This window comes from Gouania willdenowi, chromosome 5 (genome assembly GCF_900634775.1).
Source record: "Gouania willdenowi chromosome 5, fGouWil2.1, whole genome shotgun sequence".
Taxonomy (NCBI): Eukaryota; Metazoa; Chordata; class Actinopteri; order Blenniiformes; family Gobiesocidae; genus Gouania; species Gouania willdenowi.
The window spans coordinates 6,324,286-6,344,992 of NC_041048.1; the positions used below are offsets into that span (position 1 = coordinate 6,324,286).

At 37.7% G+C, this 20,707-nt stretch overlaps 1 protein-coding gene across 1 annotated transcript; it reads left to right on the top strand.

Moving 5' to 3' along the window:
- The first annotated feature begins 648 nt into the window (after window positions 1-648).
- dhrs3b (dehydrogenase/reductase (SDR family) member 3b) lies at window positions 649-14,745 on the top strand. The gene is made up of 6 exons (XM_028447267.1): window positions 649-1,131; window positions 10,456-10,599; window positions 10,890-11,009; window positions 12,236-12,474; window positions 13,784-13,909; window positions 13,999-14,745. The coding sequence occupies exons 1-6, from the start codon at window positions 937-939 to the stop codon at window positions 14,081-14,083; spliced, it is 909 nt and encodes a 302-aa protein (XP_028303068.1). The 5' UTR covers window positions 649-936; the 3' UTR covers window positions 14,084-14,745.
- Window positions 14,746-20,707: the final 5,962 nt, after the last annotated feature.

The window sequence follows — 20,707 nt, forward strand, 5'->3', positions numbered from 1 at the left end:
AGTTTGACACGTGTGCACTATGGGCGACCCCTGGCAGGGGGGTCTGTACCGTGGATTGAGAACCAGTGCAGAAGAAACATGTGGGGTGGAAAGGGCATACACACACCGACAGAAAAGAAAAATAATAATCCCCATTTAAAGTGTCAATCAGGATTAATGGCCCCACAAACCTCCCCTTCCTTTATAGCAGTGATTCTCAACTGGTGGGTTGCGGACACATGGTCAAAAATAAATACTTGATTTCTCATGTTGGACTTCTCGTTTCTTTTGAAAGAAACTTTTCTTTTGACAGCAATGCTGTGAAATGCATGTTGCACAGGAAAATATATAGATGTATGTTTTAAAAAAATATTATATATGTGTGTTTTCATCAGCTGAGTTTGAAAAACTAAATTTGGTTGGTTGAATTCTAAAAAAAAAAATGTAAAAAAAAAAAAAATTATTAAAAAAATAAATAAAAAGTGGGTCACGATTCAATGACCGTGGCAAAATGTGGGTCCCAGGGAGACACCAGTTGAGAACCCCTGGTTTATAGGTTCGGTCAGTACTTTGTGTGTGTAGAGGTAGGAAAGGAAAGGAAAGGCTGAGCTCAGCCGCTCCTATAAAAGCAGAGCAGGACAGGGAGGAGGATCAAACCGCTCTGCGTCGCCTCAGCCGGTGGTGGTGGTTGACAGACACGCGTAATGACTGATCACCACAACCTGGTCAGAGTTTTAACGCTTTTAGACTAACATGTCCGAGCCTTTCCCAGTCATGTAACTCTAACTTGTGGATTCCTAATGCAACCCTGTCAGACTGCTGTGTGTGCGCGCTGCTAAACTCTGGAGCTCAGAGCACAGGTCGTTACTCCTGCACCGCAGTCGCGTGCGTAAAAGTTGCTGCGTAAACCTTTCTTTCTTTGGCTGTCACCATCAGTGCGTACTTTCTCTCACCGAGATGGAGCTGAGGAGCGCATGTCGCATGTGTTTCTTCCCGTTCCAAATGCTGTTTACTATAGTAAAAGCAGGTTTACTGGCGCTGCTGCCAAACAGAAGGAAGGATCTGAGCAGGGAGGTGGTATTGATCACCGGGGGAGGACGAGGCATTGGAAGACACCTGGCCAAGGAGTTCGCCAAGCAGGGCGCCAGAAAGGTAAGGCTTTTTTTTAATCGTGTTTCACACAATGTGCATGTGCTGGCATTTGATGCATGAAAGACTGTTTCACAACTTGTGGGTGGGGACCCAAAAGAGGGAAAATGTTGTTGGGCCAAAGGGAATATGATTTTTTTAACACAGCTATGAGGTTGAAATATTGACTATTACCTATTTTACCTCTATTTATATTGATCTATTATTGTATTGTCGTATTTAATCTCCTTTATCACACTATTTTTCACATGTCTTTTGGGTATTCTGAGTTGCCTTCTGTTATCTGACAGTACATTTTCCCACTGAGGGATCAATAAAGTTACCCTACTTAAATACTAAAATAAAAAAAAGTTGTTGTTACACTATAACATGAAAGATAATCAGAAGTAAAAAAAAAAAAAAAAAGAGAGAAAAAATATTATCATTAAATTGCTATTTTTATTTTGCAATTATGGGTTTACAGATTAAAACCCTTCTGATGTAACTTTCTTCCCTAGATGCATTGTGTGGCATGTAATTGAAACTTATTTTTATATGTTCTGATGAGTGCCATGATGTAAATAAAGTTGAATAGACTGGGTCAACTAGAGCAGTACCCCTTTCTCTTATATCTGAATATATATATATATATATATATATATATATATATCTACCCCCTGTAGTGCCATTGCATTCCCCTAGGGGTACACGTACCCCCATTTGAGAAACACTGAACTAGAGAACAGATCTTCCTAGCACTGAAGACTGATTGGTGTGATTTATCAAAGCAACAAGTGGACATGATTCATTTTGACAGTTTAAAAAAGTTGCAGGATTAACATGCTTTTGCAAGATTCATTTCAAAGAAACTGATGACGTCATGTTTGTGTCTTTTTGTGAGTGATGCTGTAATGATACAGCGTTGCGATTATTACCTCATTCCACTTCCATATCACTTTCAAATCGTCTTTTACTCTTTTGTCAAAATCTTCCAACATGTGACAACACAACAAAAGCCACAATTGACATTGTAATAAAAGGCAGATTAGGTGATGTTTTCCAACAGCGTGAGTATGTGACGTGTCTTTGTTGAAATACGTTGAATGGCAAGAGTTTGGCAGGAGTGTGTGCTTAAACCTGGTAATAATATTCAGTAGCATCGGATTTAAAATTTGAGTTTAAAGCGTGAAGATTTGAATGGGAAGAGACGGAGTATCTAATGTCCAGAGAACATCATCTAAAATATATGCTATTCAGCATTTGTTTTGTTTTTTTATGATTATTTTGACATGACCCATCAGAAGGTTTATGTGGCAAGAAAAGAGTGAAAAGTGGCCAAAATGGGCAAAAAGCAGTCAAGAGTGCCAAATAATTGGGGAATAAACAGGTGTTATGTAATGGCAAAGGGGAGATTAAAAGGGCAAAATGTGGCAATCAATAGTGAAAAAGGGTAAAAATGTGAAACAAGAGGCAAAATGTGGGGGAAATGGAAAACTAAATGGTATTTATTGGGCAAAAGGTAGTGTTTTAGGATAAAAAAAAGTTGCAAAGAGGATTAAAGAAAGGACATATTGGATACAAATGTCAAAAAGACAACAAAAATGGACCAAAAAAAAAAATGGATATTTTTTGCCAAAAGTACCTAAAATCGTAAAGTGTCCAAACAAAATGGGACAAAGAAATTAGGTTAAAAAAATGATTTAAAAAGTTTCTAACTTTGAATGTTTTCTGTACATACACGACACGTCGGGTTCTTGTTTCCGGAAATTCAACGTACAAATTAGAAGAAGAAGAAGAAGAAGAAGAACACTGAAGCGTCGCCATTAAAACAGACGAAGAAGAAAAACCCGGAAGTGGAGAGACGCTCGCAAATCTCAGCAAAAAGAGTTTAAAAAAAGAAAAGACAGTGATGTGATGGACCAGGAGCTGACTGGACACACGTGGGCAGTACAGTCCATCAATTTTACAGCAGTCCTACGATGTTCACGCATGCGCAGTGTGAGCGATTACGGTAAGCCGGTCCGTGGCACTGCTTCGACTGTGCGATACCCTCACGAGCGACTGTTTGAAATCCTTACGACCTACGATTGCTGATCGGGAGCTGGTCGTGAGGTGTTAATCGCTTCTCGTGACCCCATGTATACTACACGATGCACGGCACACGATCTAGCAGAGACTCGCACGATGTCACAAAATAGTCGCACGAGTCAAAAATCGGTTCAAAATGGGCCAAAAATCACATAGTGTATGCCTGCCTTTATCTCTGTGCTCCACAACTCCTAAACAAGTCACTGCCTCTTGAGCCTGAACGCTCTGACTGTTGCTCACCTTTATCTACATGTCCAGCTTGTGAACATTACACAGCTGAGTGACTGATGGGTCATCTGTGTTCCTTATCAGTAATGTCCTAATAAGATAATGACTTTAACATTTGGATCGTCTCAAATTGGAGCCATTTTTACACATGGGAGTCATTTGAAATGATTCAGTACAACTCGGTTTGGGACTTTTTCCTGTGATCAAGGAAAACAGATGTAAAGTGTGGAATTCACATTCTGAATGGAAAAAGCAATCCAAACTGTTTATTGTTTTACTATTATTATTTATTGAATTGAAAATAATTCCCCAACACAACAAGAAAAAAACTCACACTCATGTTTTGGGACAATATCACACATTTACACCAACTTGCGCTACATAATAACATGGCTCCTCTGGACTTTGTGCAAAACTTAATCGGAATTCACCAGTTGGCGGTATTTCACTGAAATGCAATGGAAATAACTGTTGATACTGAGTTAACCCTCACTTGGTTGTTTTGGGACTATATTGTGTATTTCCATTTTCCCCGGTATAAACCAGGTTCAATATACCGACATTCTATCGGAACACAGCGCCCCTATTTAGCCAGTTTTGGTCCCTATTGGGTTATAACCTAACCCTAAGACGCTATGTACGTGTACTTCGGGAACCGCACCAATAGCACCGGGGGTTGTCCGTACGGCAACCATACAAATAGACACTTTCTTTAGCAAACCGACATGTCAACTTTCTTGCACAGTAATTTCAGCGTATTCCTTCTGACTTCATCTGGAGCATATCAATATAAAATTATTAACAGTAGTTGACTGGATTAAATCTATATACAGTAGCATGTTTGGTATGATTTTGTGAAGTATAACAAGTAAAATAATTTCTTAAATAGGAAAGGACGATGAACCCAAAATGATACTGACGCAGAAAAATATGCATTATTATACTTAGTCTAATGATTGATTCTTAAAGTTGTTTTGTTGTTCAGTCGACATCTAGTTAAGTTGAAGACTTGAATCATTTTGGGGTTGAAGGAACCAACCCCCGATCAGTGAGAAGATGAAAGCTGCACTGAGAGACGAACCATTATTTGAGATCGTGGCATCAACTACAGCATGACTGATAAGCATATTTTCTGAAAACAACTAAGTTTTGATATTGGGGAGGATTGACTACTACCAGCAGTGACCAGTGGCAAAACCATTACCTCTAACTGCTACCAGGAATGGAAAAAGTTGCATTTTCTTCCTGAGGCACGGGTTAAATGCAGAAAATGGTTTCACTTTACGCTTTTATATGTGAATGTGCTTTTACGTCTTACTCCAAAGGCCAAATTTAAGCTGCGTTTAAGCTGCTGCTACAGGCTCAGTGAAACACTAACTGCCTTTTCTGCCTTCAAAGCCATCCCTTCAGGGAAAGAGCAAGGAGAAACCAGTGGACCTTAAGCTTTACTTTGCAGCTGCACAACAAAGGACATCAGCGTGCTTTTTAGCACCCCATTGTTTGGTCGTATCAAGGTGTGAAGGCTATGGAAACACCTGTGGTTTTGTGTATTACAATTCCTCTCGGCCTGAAGAGACGCTAAAAAGGAAAAGATGATCATTGTGAATGAACTCTGTGACCTTCGATTGAAGGGGGTTTGAGCCTCTTTGACAGGCAGGTAGGATCTCATTTTTCATCAGCTTAAGCTTGGTACATGTATGAATATAATCAGGCTGTTTTTTTTCCAGCTTTTTCCCCTTTTCAACTGGCGCCAGATTATTTGGTGTTTTATAAGATTATCCTTTGGTATGAGGCATGTTAAGAGGGAATTTGAAATGGGTCGGTTAAACGTGTCAAATATTTCCAACCAAACCTCCTCGTGTGGGGAAAAAGCCGACAACACCCGACTCATGACCCTGACTTGTGACGTGGAACTGAATGTAGCCAATCAAGAAGCAAGCTGACTCAGAAATATGTGATGCTACATTCAAGGGAACTCGGCCCTTTTGAGTTCAAAATTCCGATCTCCGAGTTCAGCGGCAGTGCGTCAAAATATTGTGTTTTAAACTTGCAAGATTTCTGGTTTGAAGGAAGATCAATGCTGGTTCTGTGTGTCTTGTTGATTATCGGAATATACGTACAGTACAATAAAAACTGTTCCCTTCCCTGCATGATTTCTTTTAGGGTGCATTCACAGTGGTTTATTCCCAGACTTAGTCCAAATGGGCGGAGGACAGCTGATTATTTTATCACCTTTGTTTGGCACGGTTTGCGTTCACAGCGCAACTTGTGATCTTCCTCCAAACAGCCTCTGTTGCTGTTACATGATTACTGGAGTATAGACTTTTCTAGGTAGAGAAACAGAAATCTGAAGAAGAGGCTCTCATCTATGAGTCAAAATGAGAGCTTAAAAGTGCGTAGAAACTTCTTCCTTCTCCATTTGTTCTTTCCCAACATTCAACAATGGAGCAGCAATACGTTAGCTAGCTTTTGGTGGTTTTAAAGCCTTGTTTTGCGCCGCTGCCGGTTATTCTGACCACAGACAATGCCGTGTGCTCTACGTCATCGTCGATACTTCCTGTGTTTGATCCGCACCGAGAGCGTTTGCGTTCATGGTGCTCGTAATCACTCTAGGCTTCAATTGAAACTCACCCGTTTGATCTGCTCTAGATTTTTTTTTGCATGTTCACACCGACCAAACATGGCGGAATATCTGAGCAAATAAATTCTGGAGCGATTTAACCGCTCTGGGATTCTTCGGTATGAATGTACCTTAAAATTCCGATCCACGGTACAATCGGAACTGTTTTCTGCCTGATTTTTTTTTTAACCTTCATGTGTGGGTTCTATAACAGAAAATCCTTGTATTTTTTCATCTGCTTTACATTTGTGTGTGTACTATTGTGAGAAAGGTTGAAAGTGACATCAATGCAATAGTTTTATTGACCTGAAGGCACATGAAGCATGGCATTAAAAAGAAGTTCAGCAAATTGAACCCTTTTCCTCCTTTTATTTTGAAAAAGAATAGATTTCCAACAGCATATTGTTCAAAGACCTTGTAATGATCTTTTTGAAGTTGCAGAAAGTGTTTGTTTTTTTTTTTTCCACCCTTCTTTTTACTTGTTAGTGCTACGTGAAAACATCCCTGCTAGGATGACAAACCAAACCAATTCACTCACAACAGGTTTGTGTGGGTGTGCTTGTGTTGTGCTGGAGGCGGGAAGCACATCACTCCCAGCTGGGTATTGCCCTGCAACTGACCTTGCTGTCTCTGCAGTAATTAGACAGCGGCAGGCGACTGCCTCCTGAACTCCCGCTGCCCCCTCTGTGTGCCTGCCTCTCCGTTGGCCTCATACAATGGGTGTGAAAAGGACGGCTCTGCCCACCAATACATTCAGACCTGAGAGATAGAGTATCAGTGTAGTTCAGCTCGGAGGCCTACACACCTCAACCTGTTAATATCAAGCTCTTGTTTCATCATATGTGGCTTTAATTCCTCAGACAGGCTTTGGTTACAGAGTGTTGATGTGAAATATCGCCTATTTTCCACAATCAAGCACACATGCTTACGTAAGGTCAATTAGAAGCAGTTTTCCAACTGTTTCTATTCAAACAGCAATTTGGTCAAAGTTTGTTCTGAGGCTCCTTTTTTGTGTCGGGTTTGGTGATAAGCTTAATGAATTAAATAACATTTTAACAAGAGGGCACGGTTTTAAACTGTGACTTTTAATGAGAACTGTCAGCTCTGTTTGTCTGCTTCAAATCCTATTAAAAGCTTTCAGGTATTTATCAGCACCTGCCTACAATCAGTGAAAACACACAATGGCTTTGCAAATGAAGCAAACAAAAAAAGCCCAATCTAAATAAGGTTAGGAGCATGCCCACTGGGAGGATTAAACTCCAACTTCTTAGCATTGAAGAGCCATTGACAGGTATGTCATTGACTAACCAAAGAAACACAGTGAGTGATGATGAATTATTCAGTTACGATTGCTATAATATTCTAAGATCTAGGGTTTGAACCACCCTCCGTTTTTCGTGTTTACCTTAAATACTGTACTTCAGTGGTAGTTATCAACGATTTCTTAAGTTAAGTTTTCTCACTGAAATCACAGGAAAGGAGCCAAATGCAGACATTGTACACTCTGCAGAGGAAGTACATATTAGTTCTACAAATAGAAGGAATAGAAAACACTGTCTAAAATGTCATTTTAATTACATATAGGGAATTTCAATATATGAAGTTCTTAAAAGGAAGAATAGAAAATAGCTTTACTTTTAACAGATATTATTTGATGTTTTTTGATTGGTCGGGCTATGAAATGTAAATTATATATTAACGTTTTTTGCTGCATGGAGGTTCTGTGATTCCGCTGAGCTTTCTGTATTATAAGTAACCACTTTTGAATCAGTAGCAATGATTAGAAAAACACTGGTAGTAGTGCACTAGTTCATTGTTTACGGTTACATTTAGACTTTTTTTTAATTATGTATCCATGTTTATTGTTTGAAAATTGAGCAACTTTATTTTAAAATATTTATTTACATTGTATTTCAGGAATACATTTATCAGTGGCTTTACAGTTCCTATGTTGACAGTGATAGTAATTTGAATTTAGTAATATTTTACTACTTTGACTTGAATCATATTTTGTCTATTGTTGGAATTTGTGTTCATACACATTATTTATATTGTGTATATTAATGTATATTTGGTATGAGCTTTTTAGAAACCCAATATCTGTATAGAGCCTAAAAATCCCAAATTGGTCAGGCTCTAAAATGTATCTATAATCTTTTTTTTTATTTTTTTATTTTTTTTTTTTTTAGCAAACTCCAGTACAATTTTTTTTTTTTTTTGTTTTGTCCCAAATGAATATTTGGAACAGTATTCAGACTTCTCCATACACCGATATGAATACCTTTGATGCAAATATAGATGCTCTGGATAATTAAGCACAATTCTTTCACTAATATTCAAGTATTTCCACACAGCCAATGTTGTTTTTTCTTACTAAACTGCCTCATTGATTTAATCAAATCTAATTGGTCGAGGCTACATTTAAGTCAGTGGTATCAAAGCAACTTATGTATGAGAACACACCTCAGTATCACATCCATACCTTTTATTAAATATCTTGTGATTCACCTCTATTCTATCTGTTGGACCCACTGTCCAAAGAGATCACAGGCTTTATTAAATCCAAAAGAAATTAAACAAATGTATACATTAAAGGATTGTATAGTTTCCATTTTATTAAAGTCAAACTATGGGACCTGCTCTGTTTGTCTGTGCATGCAATCATATATCCAAACAGCCACTGACACATGGATCCTGCTCAAATATTAACCTTGGTCACGGGCGATCGGCCAAATCCCAAACCGATGTCCTCAGCATTTTGCACACGCACGGTTTTCCGGCTCCCTGACCAGAAATGACCGGGCGTATGTGCCCAGCGATCCGTGTAATCTCTTTGAGAATTTGTGTTGGAGATGAGGAGGGCTAACCTCCTGATTTCATTACCTTTCCCTGACCCCAGAGACTGACAGATCTAATTGCCCAATCACTAGTCCCCCCCCCCCCCCACCTCCACTCAACCTCATGTTCCCTGCTCAAATGACCGGCCTTCATTTAGTCTCTGGGTGGATGAAGAGACAATTCATTCACACAGCAACCCCCAAGCCTTTAATCTTGTTGGAAAACTATTTGTTGGAGTTGAAATGGTTTTTCCTGTTCTCTGAATGAACAACCCTTTTCTTCTTAATGGGTTCTCAGACTATTGTTGCTTGAAAAATGTCCCATTAGACATTGTTTTTAATGATTAGGGCTGTGTTTGGAATGGCATACCCTGTACTACAAACTCAATAAGTATATATATATATGTCTACTATTTATTATCAGTATGGTCAGGAGGATTGGGATAGTGACTGTTCCCACTGAAGTATACTTCCAAGTTTCCCAAAATGCATTTGAAACCTATAATGACAAAAACACTGAGGCTAAATATCTCATTTGATTTTCCACGTTTGAAAGTTCTGAAAACATTTTAAGTGATAAAGTGACCAGGTAGAATATCAACATGTGGTCATTTGATCCATGAAACTCACGGAAACAACACATTTCTTGCTGATTTTTTTGGAGATTTTCAGAGACTAGACATTGTGCTACTGACAAAACTTCTGGTTTACTTTAAAACAAGAGCCCTATTTACAAAAGCGTTAAAAACTAATGGGAGACGAGAAGAAATGCTTTTATTTTGAAAAGGGGATGTTGACTTTTAGCTTAAAGCCGGTGTCATGGTCTGAGTTTACCTCTGTGCTGAGATTATAGCCCTAACCCTAACAAAAATGAATAGATTTTCGGATGTACGCACATGCGCATATACATTCTCAGTACGATGTGAACTCAGTACATGACCGATTCTTTTTTTTTTTTTTCTGATCACAATGCATCATGGGTAGTTGAGTATGGCTACTGTGTTGCGATATAGTATACATCCTAGTATTTCTCACATATTCAATCTTTCCATACTATCAAATGTGAACGCACTACATAATCATTTTTACGTCAGACTTAGTATGAGTAGTACGTAAGGCTGCACAATTAATCAAATTTTAATCATGATTACGATTTTGGCGAATAAACTAACAACTAATAAAATAACTACAAAAAGCAATTAAATTAACCTGATCGTCAGTGATTTTTACATTTAAAATGTAGGCTCTGTTGCATATATTTATTGATTTATTTATTTTTTTATAAATTAGTTTGATTTTTGCATTGCAACATACGTAAAAGACAATGTTGAAGACAACAGTGTAAGATCGCAAAAAGACATTTACAAATTAAAAAATCCTTCGCTTTACTTGTTTAAAGCTTTTCTTTTGCACTTTAACACATATTTTTTGTTTAAAAGTAGTTGAATAAAAATACTGTTTTCCCTAGTAGTACGTCAGTATGCTATTTTGAACACAGCCTTTTAGTTTCAATGCAGTGCATGCATCTGTTTGGCTTTTTTCCACTTTTAAAAGTATTTTTTATTTCTTTTATAGGTGATCCTGTGGGGCAGAACAGAAAAGTGCCTAAAAGAGACGGCTGAGGAAATTTCCTTTTCTGGAACGGAGTGCCATTACTTCCTGTGTGATGTCGCTAACCGTGAGGAAGTTTACAAGCAAGCCAAGGTGGTTCGAGAAAAGGTGCGTGATTTGTTTCTCCCCTGTGTGTGAAAAGTGAAATTTAAACAGAGGAACCAACCTATCACTGTATTCCCTGGGATGTGCTTCCAGCTTGTTGTTGTGCATATTTACTCAGAGCTCTGTCCTCCATCTGCTGTAAAGATGACACTTCATCCGAAATATGTAAAGATGTGCAGCAGGGTACATTGCTTACATCTCTGGTGCAGCACAGCATTCTAATATCTGAGAAAGAGACAAGGAAATACTCCAAGCTTTCTAACATATGGTTTTCCCCCATCGTTAAATCTCAGGTGGGCGATGTTACGATATTAGTCAACAATGCAGCTGTGGTCCACGGCAAAAGCCTGATGGATAGTGATGATGACGCCCTTCTGAAATCCCAACACATCAACACCATGGGACAGTTCTGGGTAAGACCTGCATACGTTTGAGCTTTCCAGTTAATGTAGGGGATTTCCTGCTGCTGGAGTTTGTTTTCATGCTTTAAATAAAACGTGGAGGTCAATCTGTCAATCCTGATATTTGAGGAGGTTAACTATTAAGTGTCTCTTGGGTTTGGAAAGCACCGTTTTCCTTGTTTTTAAAACATGTGAATCATTAATACAAAGCGATCATTTTTAATAACTTTTTCCATGTTACAGTTCTATGTACAGTTCTACACATTAACAATTATTCAAGTTTCACATCAAGCTTTCCCACATTTTACCATTTAAAATATATATATAAGTCTAGTGGTATACTGACACAAAAAAGGCTCACACCAAAAATATAAAAATCTATATTTTCATTGATTAGGAAGCCTAACAAGGAAACCAATAGGTTTGGGAAAAAAAATAGATGATATGTATTTGTTTTTAGTGTATTTTACAGCTGATTTTTTGCCTGTTATCATTAGAGATGCTAACAAGAGGATGGTTCACTTTTATTAGGTTATTTATTTCAGGCTCAGTTATTTGTGCTTGATTGTAATTGAACTTTAGTAATTGAGAACTTAATTGTAATTGACTTTCAGAGGATACCAAATAATTGTAATTGGAAAAAATGCTGGTCACTGTATTCATAATTGAACATGGGTAATTGAAATTGGTATGAGCATGAGTCGTACATACTTATTTGTTTTGTAGTGTGGATTATTATAAAAGGCTTGATCATGTGATTTTACTCAGCGATCAATAGATATGAGAAATCAGAATTAGTTTAATTGCCAAGTAGAGCAAAAAAACAAACCAGAAACAGTATAATAATAATAATAAGTAGTACAGGTACTGTAAACTTATTTATCGTTAACCAATGGGTTACATGTATTTTAACCTTTAAACATAAGAATATTCTACAATTCAATAAACTACATGAAAAAATGAAATAGAAGAAAAATCCAATAAAAACAACTTACAGCATGTATCAGAGTGATATATGTGATTTTTTAATGTTGGTCGATATAATACTTGTTTTTGTTGCTGATATTGGACCAATACCTGATATGAATATCAGATTGGGACCCTAAAAAAGGAACAAATGGGTCAGAAAATGAATGGATGAATTGGGATACCAATCTGACCCTTAATACGCATGTTTGTCTTTCATTGATTATTTCTGACTTTCTGCTTTTCTATCCATTTTCCCTCTCTCATCATAGACAACAAAAGCCTTCCTGCCTCGAATGCTGGAGCTGCAGCACGGTCATGTAGTCTGCATTAATTCCATCCTGTCCCAGTCTCCCATCCCTGGTGCCATCGACTACTGCACCTCAAAGGCCTCATCGCTGGCCTTCATGGAGAGCCTGACACTGGGTCTGCTGGACTGTCCCGGTGTCTGCTGCACCACAGTGCTTCCATTCCACACAAACACAGAGATGTTCCAGGGCATGAGAGTCCGGTGAGGGAGCACACCCTGCTGAGGATGCACACATTTAAATCAATCAATCTCTAATGTGTTATTATTGTTGTTGTGGTGTGGATGGGATGCTTAATAGTTAATTTACTTATGTTTTACACACATTCTGGAAGTGGAAATTATAATATTAACAATTATCGGGTGAATTGAAATGAAACTTTTGCACAAACGTCAGATTTTTCCCGTGTAAAGATGAAACTTTCCTTGGTGTTGTCAAGTTTACATTGGAACAAATTGCAGAAAAGTGATTTAGGACTTTAGGAAGTCATTTTTTTTTTTACCACTGTTTGTTTATTTTGTCTGTTAGCAGGATTACGTCATAAGTACTCACCTGTTTTGACAAAATTTCAACCAAAGACAGACCCTATGCCAGAGGTGGGCAACTTCTATCAGAGTGGGCTCACAAAAATGTGTTTGTTCCAAGGGCCACATTATCAACAGTGTTAGCATTTAGAATAATGACCGATCTGAGCATTAATACAGAAAAGAACAAAGGGTTTTGTCTTTGCAGTCTTTTGTGTGGGTGTTCTAGTTGTTTTTAGACATTCCGCTAGTTTTTGAATTGAAGAGGAGATTTGGCACTTGGCGGAGGTTTGCGCTCTCTGAATTTTGTTTTATTCATCTTTTAGCCGCACACTATTTAAGGAGAAGAAAATGTCCCTTCAGAGAGCTCTTCTTCTCTGCTTTATTGTCTACTCTGAAACCGCAGAGTATTAACTGTCACCCCTTCGTTTAAAGATTTTTGTTTGGCTCACAACTCCTATTTCGATAAACAAAAGATGATGACATCGGCGTTTTTAACCTTTCCTGGTTTTTTAGGGCAACCAAAAGCAGCACAACTTGGCAGTTTGACCAAAAAAACTGCTAAATGATCTAAAAAGCAGGCTGAAAGCTTTGCTCCAATAGAAAACAATGGGATGTTTACAGGCAGTGGGGCCGTGTGATGTCATCAATCATGTGATTTCAAGATGGTGGAACAAAGGCTCTAAAGCTGTAAAGTAGTCTCATTTTTTAAAAGGAAATCAAATGAATATGGTGTAAAATAATGCTTCTAATGAGTACATTTTAAAGATTTTAGGCCAAATTTGCATCCCTTTAAGATCTATAGAGATCAATGCATTTCATTTGTTTCTCTTAAGTTGTCTGGCTGCTATTGCTTTTAGTTTTGTCAAATGCAGTATGTATTAAACTGCTGGTTAACCTAAATAGGAAGTACTAGCGGTAGTAAAATGCTAAATGGTTTCCAGTGTTGCAGTCCTTCTGTCTTTCTAATGACTTTATTCCACTGTAGGTTTCCTCAGCTGTTCCCGCCTCTCAAACCGGAGATAGTGGCCCAGAGGACGGTGGATGCAGTCAGAACCAACAAGGCCTTCCTCTACCTTCCCTGGACAATGCATGCTCTCGTCATCCTCAAAAGGTAAAAAGTTCTACTCAACATTAGAATTTCTTTACATATTTCTCTTTGTTGATTCTTGATATTTGATTTGGTCTCTCTGTTCTCTACAGCTTTATGCCACAAATCGCACTTGAAGAAATCCACAGGTTTTCTGGGAGTTACACTTGCATGAACACATTCAAAGGACGGACATGAACCCTCCCACTGCCTACAAACTTGTGTCTCAGCTAACAGAAAAGCTCACTGTTGTGACGAAAGGAAAATGGACCTTTTAAGACAAAAAGTAAAAAGTGATGGACGCTTCATATTTGTATGGAAACAAATGAGTAGAGGTATTTTTCTGCAGGTAGAATTGATCGATAAGCTGTACAATAGAAACCAGAAGTGCATGTGTGCACGTGTATGTCTAGTCCCGAGGACTTTGCCAGTCATTTTGAACGGAAGCCAGCCTATACTAGAGTCTTATTTTTGTTAATTACTTGTGTTAAAGAGTTTTTACAATGTTGTCTCATTCCTTTTTAACGTTCTATAAATCAATACAAGTTTAATAAAGTGGAGTTTTAGAACAATAAAGTCTCTTTGTTTGTATTATTAAACAAAAAAGCTCTGAGGAGGAACAGACTGTTGTGGTGACTGGGCTAGGACTCTTGGCGACATTACATTGATTTATTCCAGTATGAGATCAATGATTGTGACGGATTATGTTGTCAAAACATAAAACTGCTCTTGGAGGAAGCATTTCATATTGTATTTCTCATACGGTTTCATAAAGTGAAGCAGGGATAGGAAAAATCTGAGTAAAAACATTGGCAGGGTTAATTTAATTAGTTTTTTATTTTTTTTTTATTTTATTTATTCAGTTCATTTCCGACGTGGTTGCAATCACAGAAATTCACTTTGACATTCAGAGCAAAATCTCATCATCGTTTTTTTTTTTTTTTTTTTTTGTTTTTTTTGTCTTTTTGCATGCCGGAAAGGGCGACAGAAAAAAGCAGTTTGCTTATCTAGATCTGTCCCCTGGTTTGAACACAGATAATTTTACATCAAAGCTTGTGTCTTTCCTGGTCAAACTTCTTCATACCACAATTTCATCTTTTCGTTTATGTTTTTTTTTTTTTTTCCTTTTTTGTGTGATGTGTTCTCGTCTGCAGTCATTGTTCCTGTTGTTACTCCTCCTCACTGTCCTTTTCATCCGTATCTCCTCGGGCTTTCTTTTCCAGTCGTTGTTTACGTTCCTCCAACTCTGTGTTGTTCGATGAAGAGCTGACTTGGGACCTGTATGCGTGTAGGAATATCCTCCGTGTCTTTGTCAGATTTACGGATTGTTGTGTCTCTACGTCAAGGTTATTCCAGAGGTTCATGGCTCTATACACAGTAATATGTTTCCCAACGTTCGATTTGACCCTGTCTAGTCTAAACACATTATTATATCTGAAGTCGTAGGAATTTTGAAATAATTTAAATATTTAAAATGATGTGAGTTGGCATGCTTGTACAACGAGGACAAAGAAACCGGTTTGTGCCCAATAAAGGCACATGCCAAGAGAAAGTGACTATGAAGTAATGATAATAGAAAAGGTACATTTCTGCAAAAAATAAATAAAAAAATACAGCTTGTGACAAAGAAACAATTGTTATCTTTTTTATGTACAAAGGATTTTGGGAACAATACTTCATTCAAGTAATACATTCCCAAAGGAACACTGAGGTTAATATAAGAGGTCTACAGTGAGACACGTCAAAGCAGCCTTACTCCTGTAAGGCCTGTAAGAGGGGCTGTAAAAGCTGGGACGGTGCCTGGCCTTTGGCAGGAAGATAAGGCTCATAAAGTTTAATTTTGCATCTCAGCAAACACATATACAATACATACTGTATAATGCCCTCCTGCACACTGCAGGTTATGATCAGTAGGTAACCTGCTCTGGGCCTGGAGAGGGAGGGAGGGAGGGCGGAATGGTCGAGAGTGAACCTGAGCCTCCTTCATGCGCCTGTTTCTCATTCTGAGCTGTTGCGAAATCAGAGGGAGAAGAAGAAGCATGTTGGGATGCAACTAGGTCGAGGAGGCATGTTGTGTGCGTCTGCTGTAGGAGGGATAAAATGGTTGGAGATCTCTCGGGGCAGGTTCAGAGCAAGGTTAGCCAAATAGTGAATAAATCAAAGAGGAGCTGGGACAGAGTTTTTCCCGGGGGTGACTGACCGAGCGCAGGTGGAAGCAGAGGATTTAGGGTTCGGTCACAAGGGAGGAAATGTGAGAAGGTATAGCCGTCTCAGCTGTGACCACATTCCCCAAGTTAGCTTTGAGAACAGTCCCTGTTGTTCTGATTACAACTCAGAAAGCCTGTTCTTTTAATAACATTCATATTCTGTTCAAAATGTGTTTAAATTCATCCTTTTTACATTTTGTGCCATGATTACAATTCATTACAAAAGCACGTTGTTGATTTCTACAGAGTTTCTCACTTATGTATTTCAGAAAAGTAGCAAGCCTGAAAATATGCTCGTCGACCTGGGAGCAACTTAGGGTTCAATGTCTTGCTCAAGGACACTTCGACAGGTATCAAGCCCCCAACCTCTCGATCAGATGACGACCCCCCCTAACCACCTGAGCCACAGTCACCCTAAAGAGTAACTAAACCCCAATAATGGTGTTTTTTCTGCTCAAAACAAACGTATTTGGATATGAAGTAGTATCGGATTCTCGTCCGACTCTTGACATTTAGTTCAACATAGGGCTGGGTGTTATGGACCAAAACTCATATTTCAATATTTTTTTTCTCAAAATGGCTGTGTTCGATATAAATCTCGACATTTTTAACTCTAAAGTTTTACAAAATGATAATTCTTGGTTAAATTTTCTAATGCCAAATTCCACACAAGCACAATCATTAACAAACAGCTGCAAGAAATGTGCAACTTTGCTATAAAAATGTAAGAGTCAAACATTTCTATTGGCTATGAAAGGTAGTTGATGATGTTTTGGTGGTTTCTTACATCATAAACCAGCACTGTTGGCCCCGCCCCTTCTATGAAAACGAAAACCTATGGACTATGTAATCTGTGGGGAGCAGTGTGGCCAGAGTTACTTTGAAAAAGTAATCTAACTACTAATTACTGCTTTAAAAAGTAACTCCATTACTTTTCTGATTAATTGATTCTAAAAGTAACTCATTTAGTGACATTATTTGTTACACCCCCACTGCTTCAACGTAAAAATGACTTTTACCAAAACTTACTTTAATGGAAGTAGCATCAACAATGCATCTCCTCATAAACTGTTATTTTTAAAAAAAAAAATAAATAAAGACAGTCTTTTCTTATCTCACGTAATCATGTTTTGTCGGTGTACCAGTTATATTTTGTTTGAACATGTAACATGTGAGTTGTCCTCAGGCTGAAAACGTGACGTGTCACATACGTGTGGAAAATGACATCAATAGTAACTCAAAGTGATTTGGATAAGTAACTGTATTGATTACTGGTTTGAAAATAGTCACACTTTAGATTACTTGTCAGTGAAAAAAGTGGTCACATGAATTACTATAGAGGTGAGTATGTTGGATTCAGACAATTATAAATAGAGGGTTATATAGTGAGTATTGAGTAGCTAGTTAGCATAGCATAGATTTTTCTTGACTGATCAAGGAACCTAGACGCCCATCATCAAAGCCTTTTTTATTTGCAGCCTAGACGCACATCAGCCAAACACACATAATTATCTGTAACAAACTGAAAAAGTCTTAGAGTTCTTTGGATGTAGCTTTGCGTGTTAAGCTAACTGAGCCCACACCCAGATACAGGCTACAATAAGCTAATGGACTTCAGCAAAGTGTTATTTGTTAGAACACCTTATCCACTTTCTCTGAACAGTGCCGTTAGCCTCCTCTCCTGCTAGCGGCACGGTTCATCCATCACAGGGCGCAAAGTATGATAAAAAGGCTGCGGCCTAACCCACAGCAAGGGGCCAAGCATGACACCTCAGTTGACCTGTCACACTGCAAGAGTTATTATACACAGTGGTGTTAAAGGTTAAAGGGAGCAGCAGGCTCAGAGGTTGTCACTCCACACACACGCACACACACATGCGTCAAAGGTCCTTGAATAATTGCAGGAATTATCTGTATGACTTTAGAGCAGAGGTGTAAAGAGGACTGATATATCCTAGTCAAGTAGAAGTACTGTTACTTGATTGAAATTGTATATATGATTCAAGTACCAGTAAAAAGTGTCTCAATTAAATTGTACTCAAAGTAAAATTTACTAGTTACTTTCACCCCCCCCCCATTTCTTTTTAGTAATAAATCTTGCCACGGTTCCCTTGCATACAGTAAACATCTCATGTATAAACTTAAAAAGGAAGAGACCAAATCTTTCACAATAGGAACTTAATTTATTTTCCACAAATTCATCAGTATAAAATAAAAGTTTTATGAAAATGTACAATTATTCTTTAATTGAAATAACAGCAATTAATGCAATTCAAAATAAGGCTCCAAGTCGGCCTATAGATACATTTCTTAACTCTAAAATTGAGAAAATAACCAGCATTCAATGCTTTTTTGGCTCGATTACATTTATGCTATGATGTGATACATTTTTATAAATATAAATATATAAATGATAATTTACTCATTAACAGTTTGGTGTAGAAATGCAAAAAATTACTTAACTTCTTTTAAAATTACAAGTAAAATGACTGATTTAGAAATATAGGCCTACTTGCAAGTCAATTACAGTAACTTGAGTACTTGTACTTCACCTCTGCTTTAGATGTACAGTATAGTGTGTCTCTGTAACACATAAATGTATTCATAGATGTATTTCCAATATAAATGCACAATGAATAAATGTTTTAAAGCTTGTTTCTAGCCCATTCCTTTATGCATATACAAAGGGAGAAACTCTCGTAGACTTTGTAGCTGGGACACAAGCCTTATTCATCACAGTCTGGCAGCCATATCTACACAGTCTTTTGTCTACTCCAGTGAATGCAGGGAGGTTCTGTATATCTATATGGTGATCTTAGCAAGGACAATGCTTTGGAGCTCCAAGGAGCTTTGTCTCTGTTATTGTCACTGGTTCATTTTCTAGGGTTTGTCCTGTGCCAACAGATACAGTTTAAATACTATAACCCCCTGCTTCGATTGTTTAGATGGATGAATAGATTTTCATTTTCTTAAATGAACTCAAAATAATCCCAGTTAAGATCTACTTATAGCAGATATGTAAATAAAGATAATGGGTATTATTCAAATTTTATTTAGGTTAAAGTTGTGGTAAATAGTTATTTGCATTCAAATTTAGGTAGCTTTGAAACCTTAAACCAAATTTTTTTTAATCAGGTAAAGACATAGCATAGGCCTCATAACTCAAAGATGTAAAAGATTGCCATGATTTATTGTGATTAATTTATTATTTGCCCCCAAAAACTAAAGTGCTAAAGTGACTTCCCAACACGTTTCTGTTTTCTTCACTCAATGTTGTGGTAAAACAATGCTGGATGTTTATTATGGGGCTTACATTGAAAGATCCGTACCCTGCTACAGTTGTCTTGTGGGGTGAGGTGACATCACTGGTAATAAAAATAGAGTCAAACCAATCATTTTATGAATGTAGTTCAAAACATTTTTGGGGGGAGTGGTGGCCATGTGGCTAAGGACGCTGGGCTTGTGATCGGTGGGTTACTAGTTCAAGTCTCACCTGGGCCATCACTGTGGGATGTTGAGCAAGTCCCTTAACCCCAAGCCCTGATTTAATATTTTATGCATCCGTCTACAGGACTCCACATCCCACAATGCAATGCACTACAAACTTCCAGGCAGCATTGTGAACCTTTTAAGTTAAACTTCATCTTAGCAACTGTATTTAATGTATGTATTTCACAAGAAAAGGCTGTTTTTCTTTGTTTGTTTGTTTTACTGAGATCCCCATAAGCTATACTGCAAAAGCAGTAGCTATTCTTCCTGTGGTCTACATCACAGACTATACATGTATGACAGTTGTTAAGTGCAACAATCAGATTAAATAAGACGTATACATAACATTCACACAGAAAAGATAATATCACCGAAATAAAACACAATAACCAAAGCATACATAATACACAACATTAACTGAAATACACACAACATAATGAAAGTAAACTAATAATTGTTAAAAAATTAATAAAACTTTACCTTCTTGCAAAATATTCAGGTATTAGATGATGCCATACATTACATATCAAGATTCAGCACACAATACGTAATTAAGTAATTCTTATTCTTCACACTATGATGGTATAATTTTTTCACATTTTGCCAGATTGCATTTTGCCTTGTTCCTATTGACATTTTGAACATATCTACCAACAAATGGGTGGCACATTTCTATTGCTCATCCAAAGAATGCGTCTTTCACAGATATCAGAAACGTATCGTATCGTAAACGTTATAAAGGTAAGTATGATCATTAATAGACTCTCCCTGTATTTAAACTACCAGTAAATGAGTAAGAACATTGGTACAAATGCTTACAATGTGAATCGGAACAAGGCCAAAAGTAAGCTGGTGAAAATTGTTTTTGTAAACCATTCTAGAGAAGGCTGTAAACAATGTACATGCATGTAATAGTTTACTCATCCAAATCATAACGATGACCCATTTTAAGTTGGCATGGTTCCAAGTTCTCCTAAATTATAAAAAAAATCTCTAATGAGTCTTCAGTGAAACCTCAAGCTCTTTCACATGTGGTTTTCAGTTTTCTGCCTTCTAGTTTTGTGCAGAAAGGAGGAGGAGGAAAGGGACAAACAAAGCAAAGGCTTCTCTCTTTTTTACTGTGAGC

What these genes read in the sequence shown, in the direction of transcription:
- dhrs3b (XM_028447267.1), top strand. Translation starts at nt 937, where the DNA reads ATGGAGCTGAGGAGCGCATGTCGCATGTGTTTCTTCCCGTTCCAAATG. An exon ending in ACACCATGGGACAGTTCTGG is followed by an intron (nt 11,010 to 12,235) that starts GTAAGACCTGCA and finishes CTCTCATCATAG; the next exon opens with ACAACAAAAGCCTTCCTGCC. An exon ending in TTCCAGGGCATGAGAGTCCG is followed by an intron (nt 12,475 to 13,783) that starts GTGAGGGAGCAC and finishes ATTCCACTGTAG; the next exon opens with GTTTCCTCAGCTGTTCCCGC.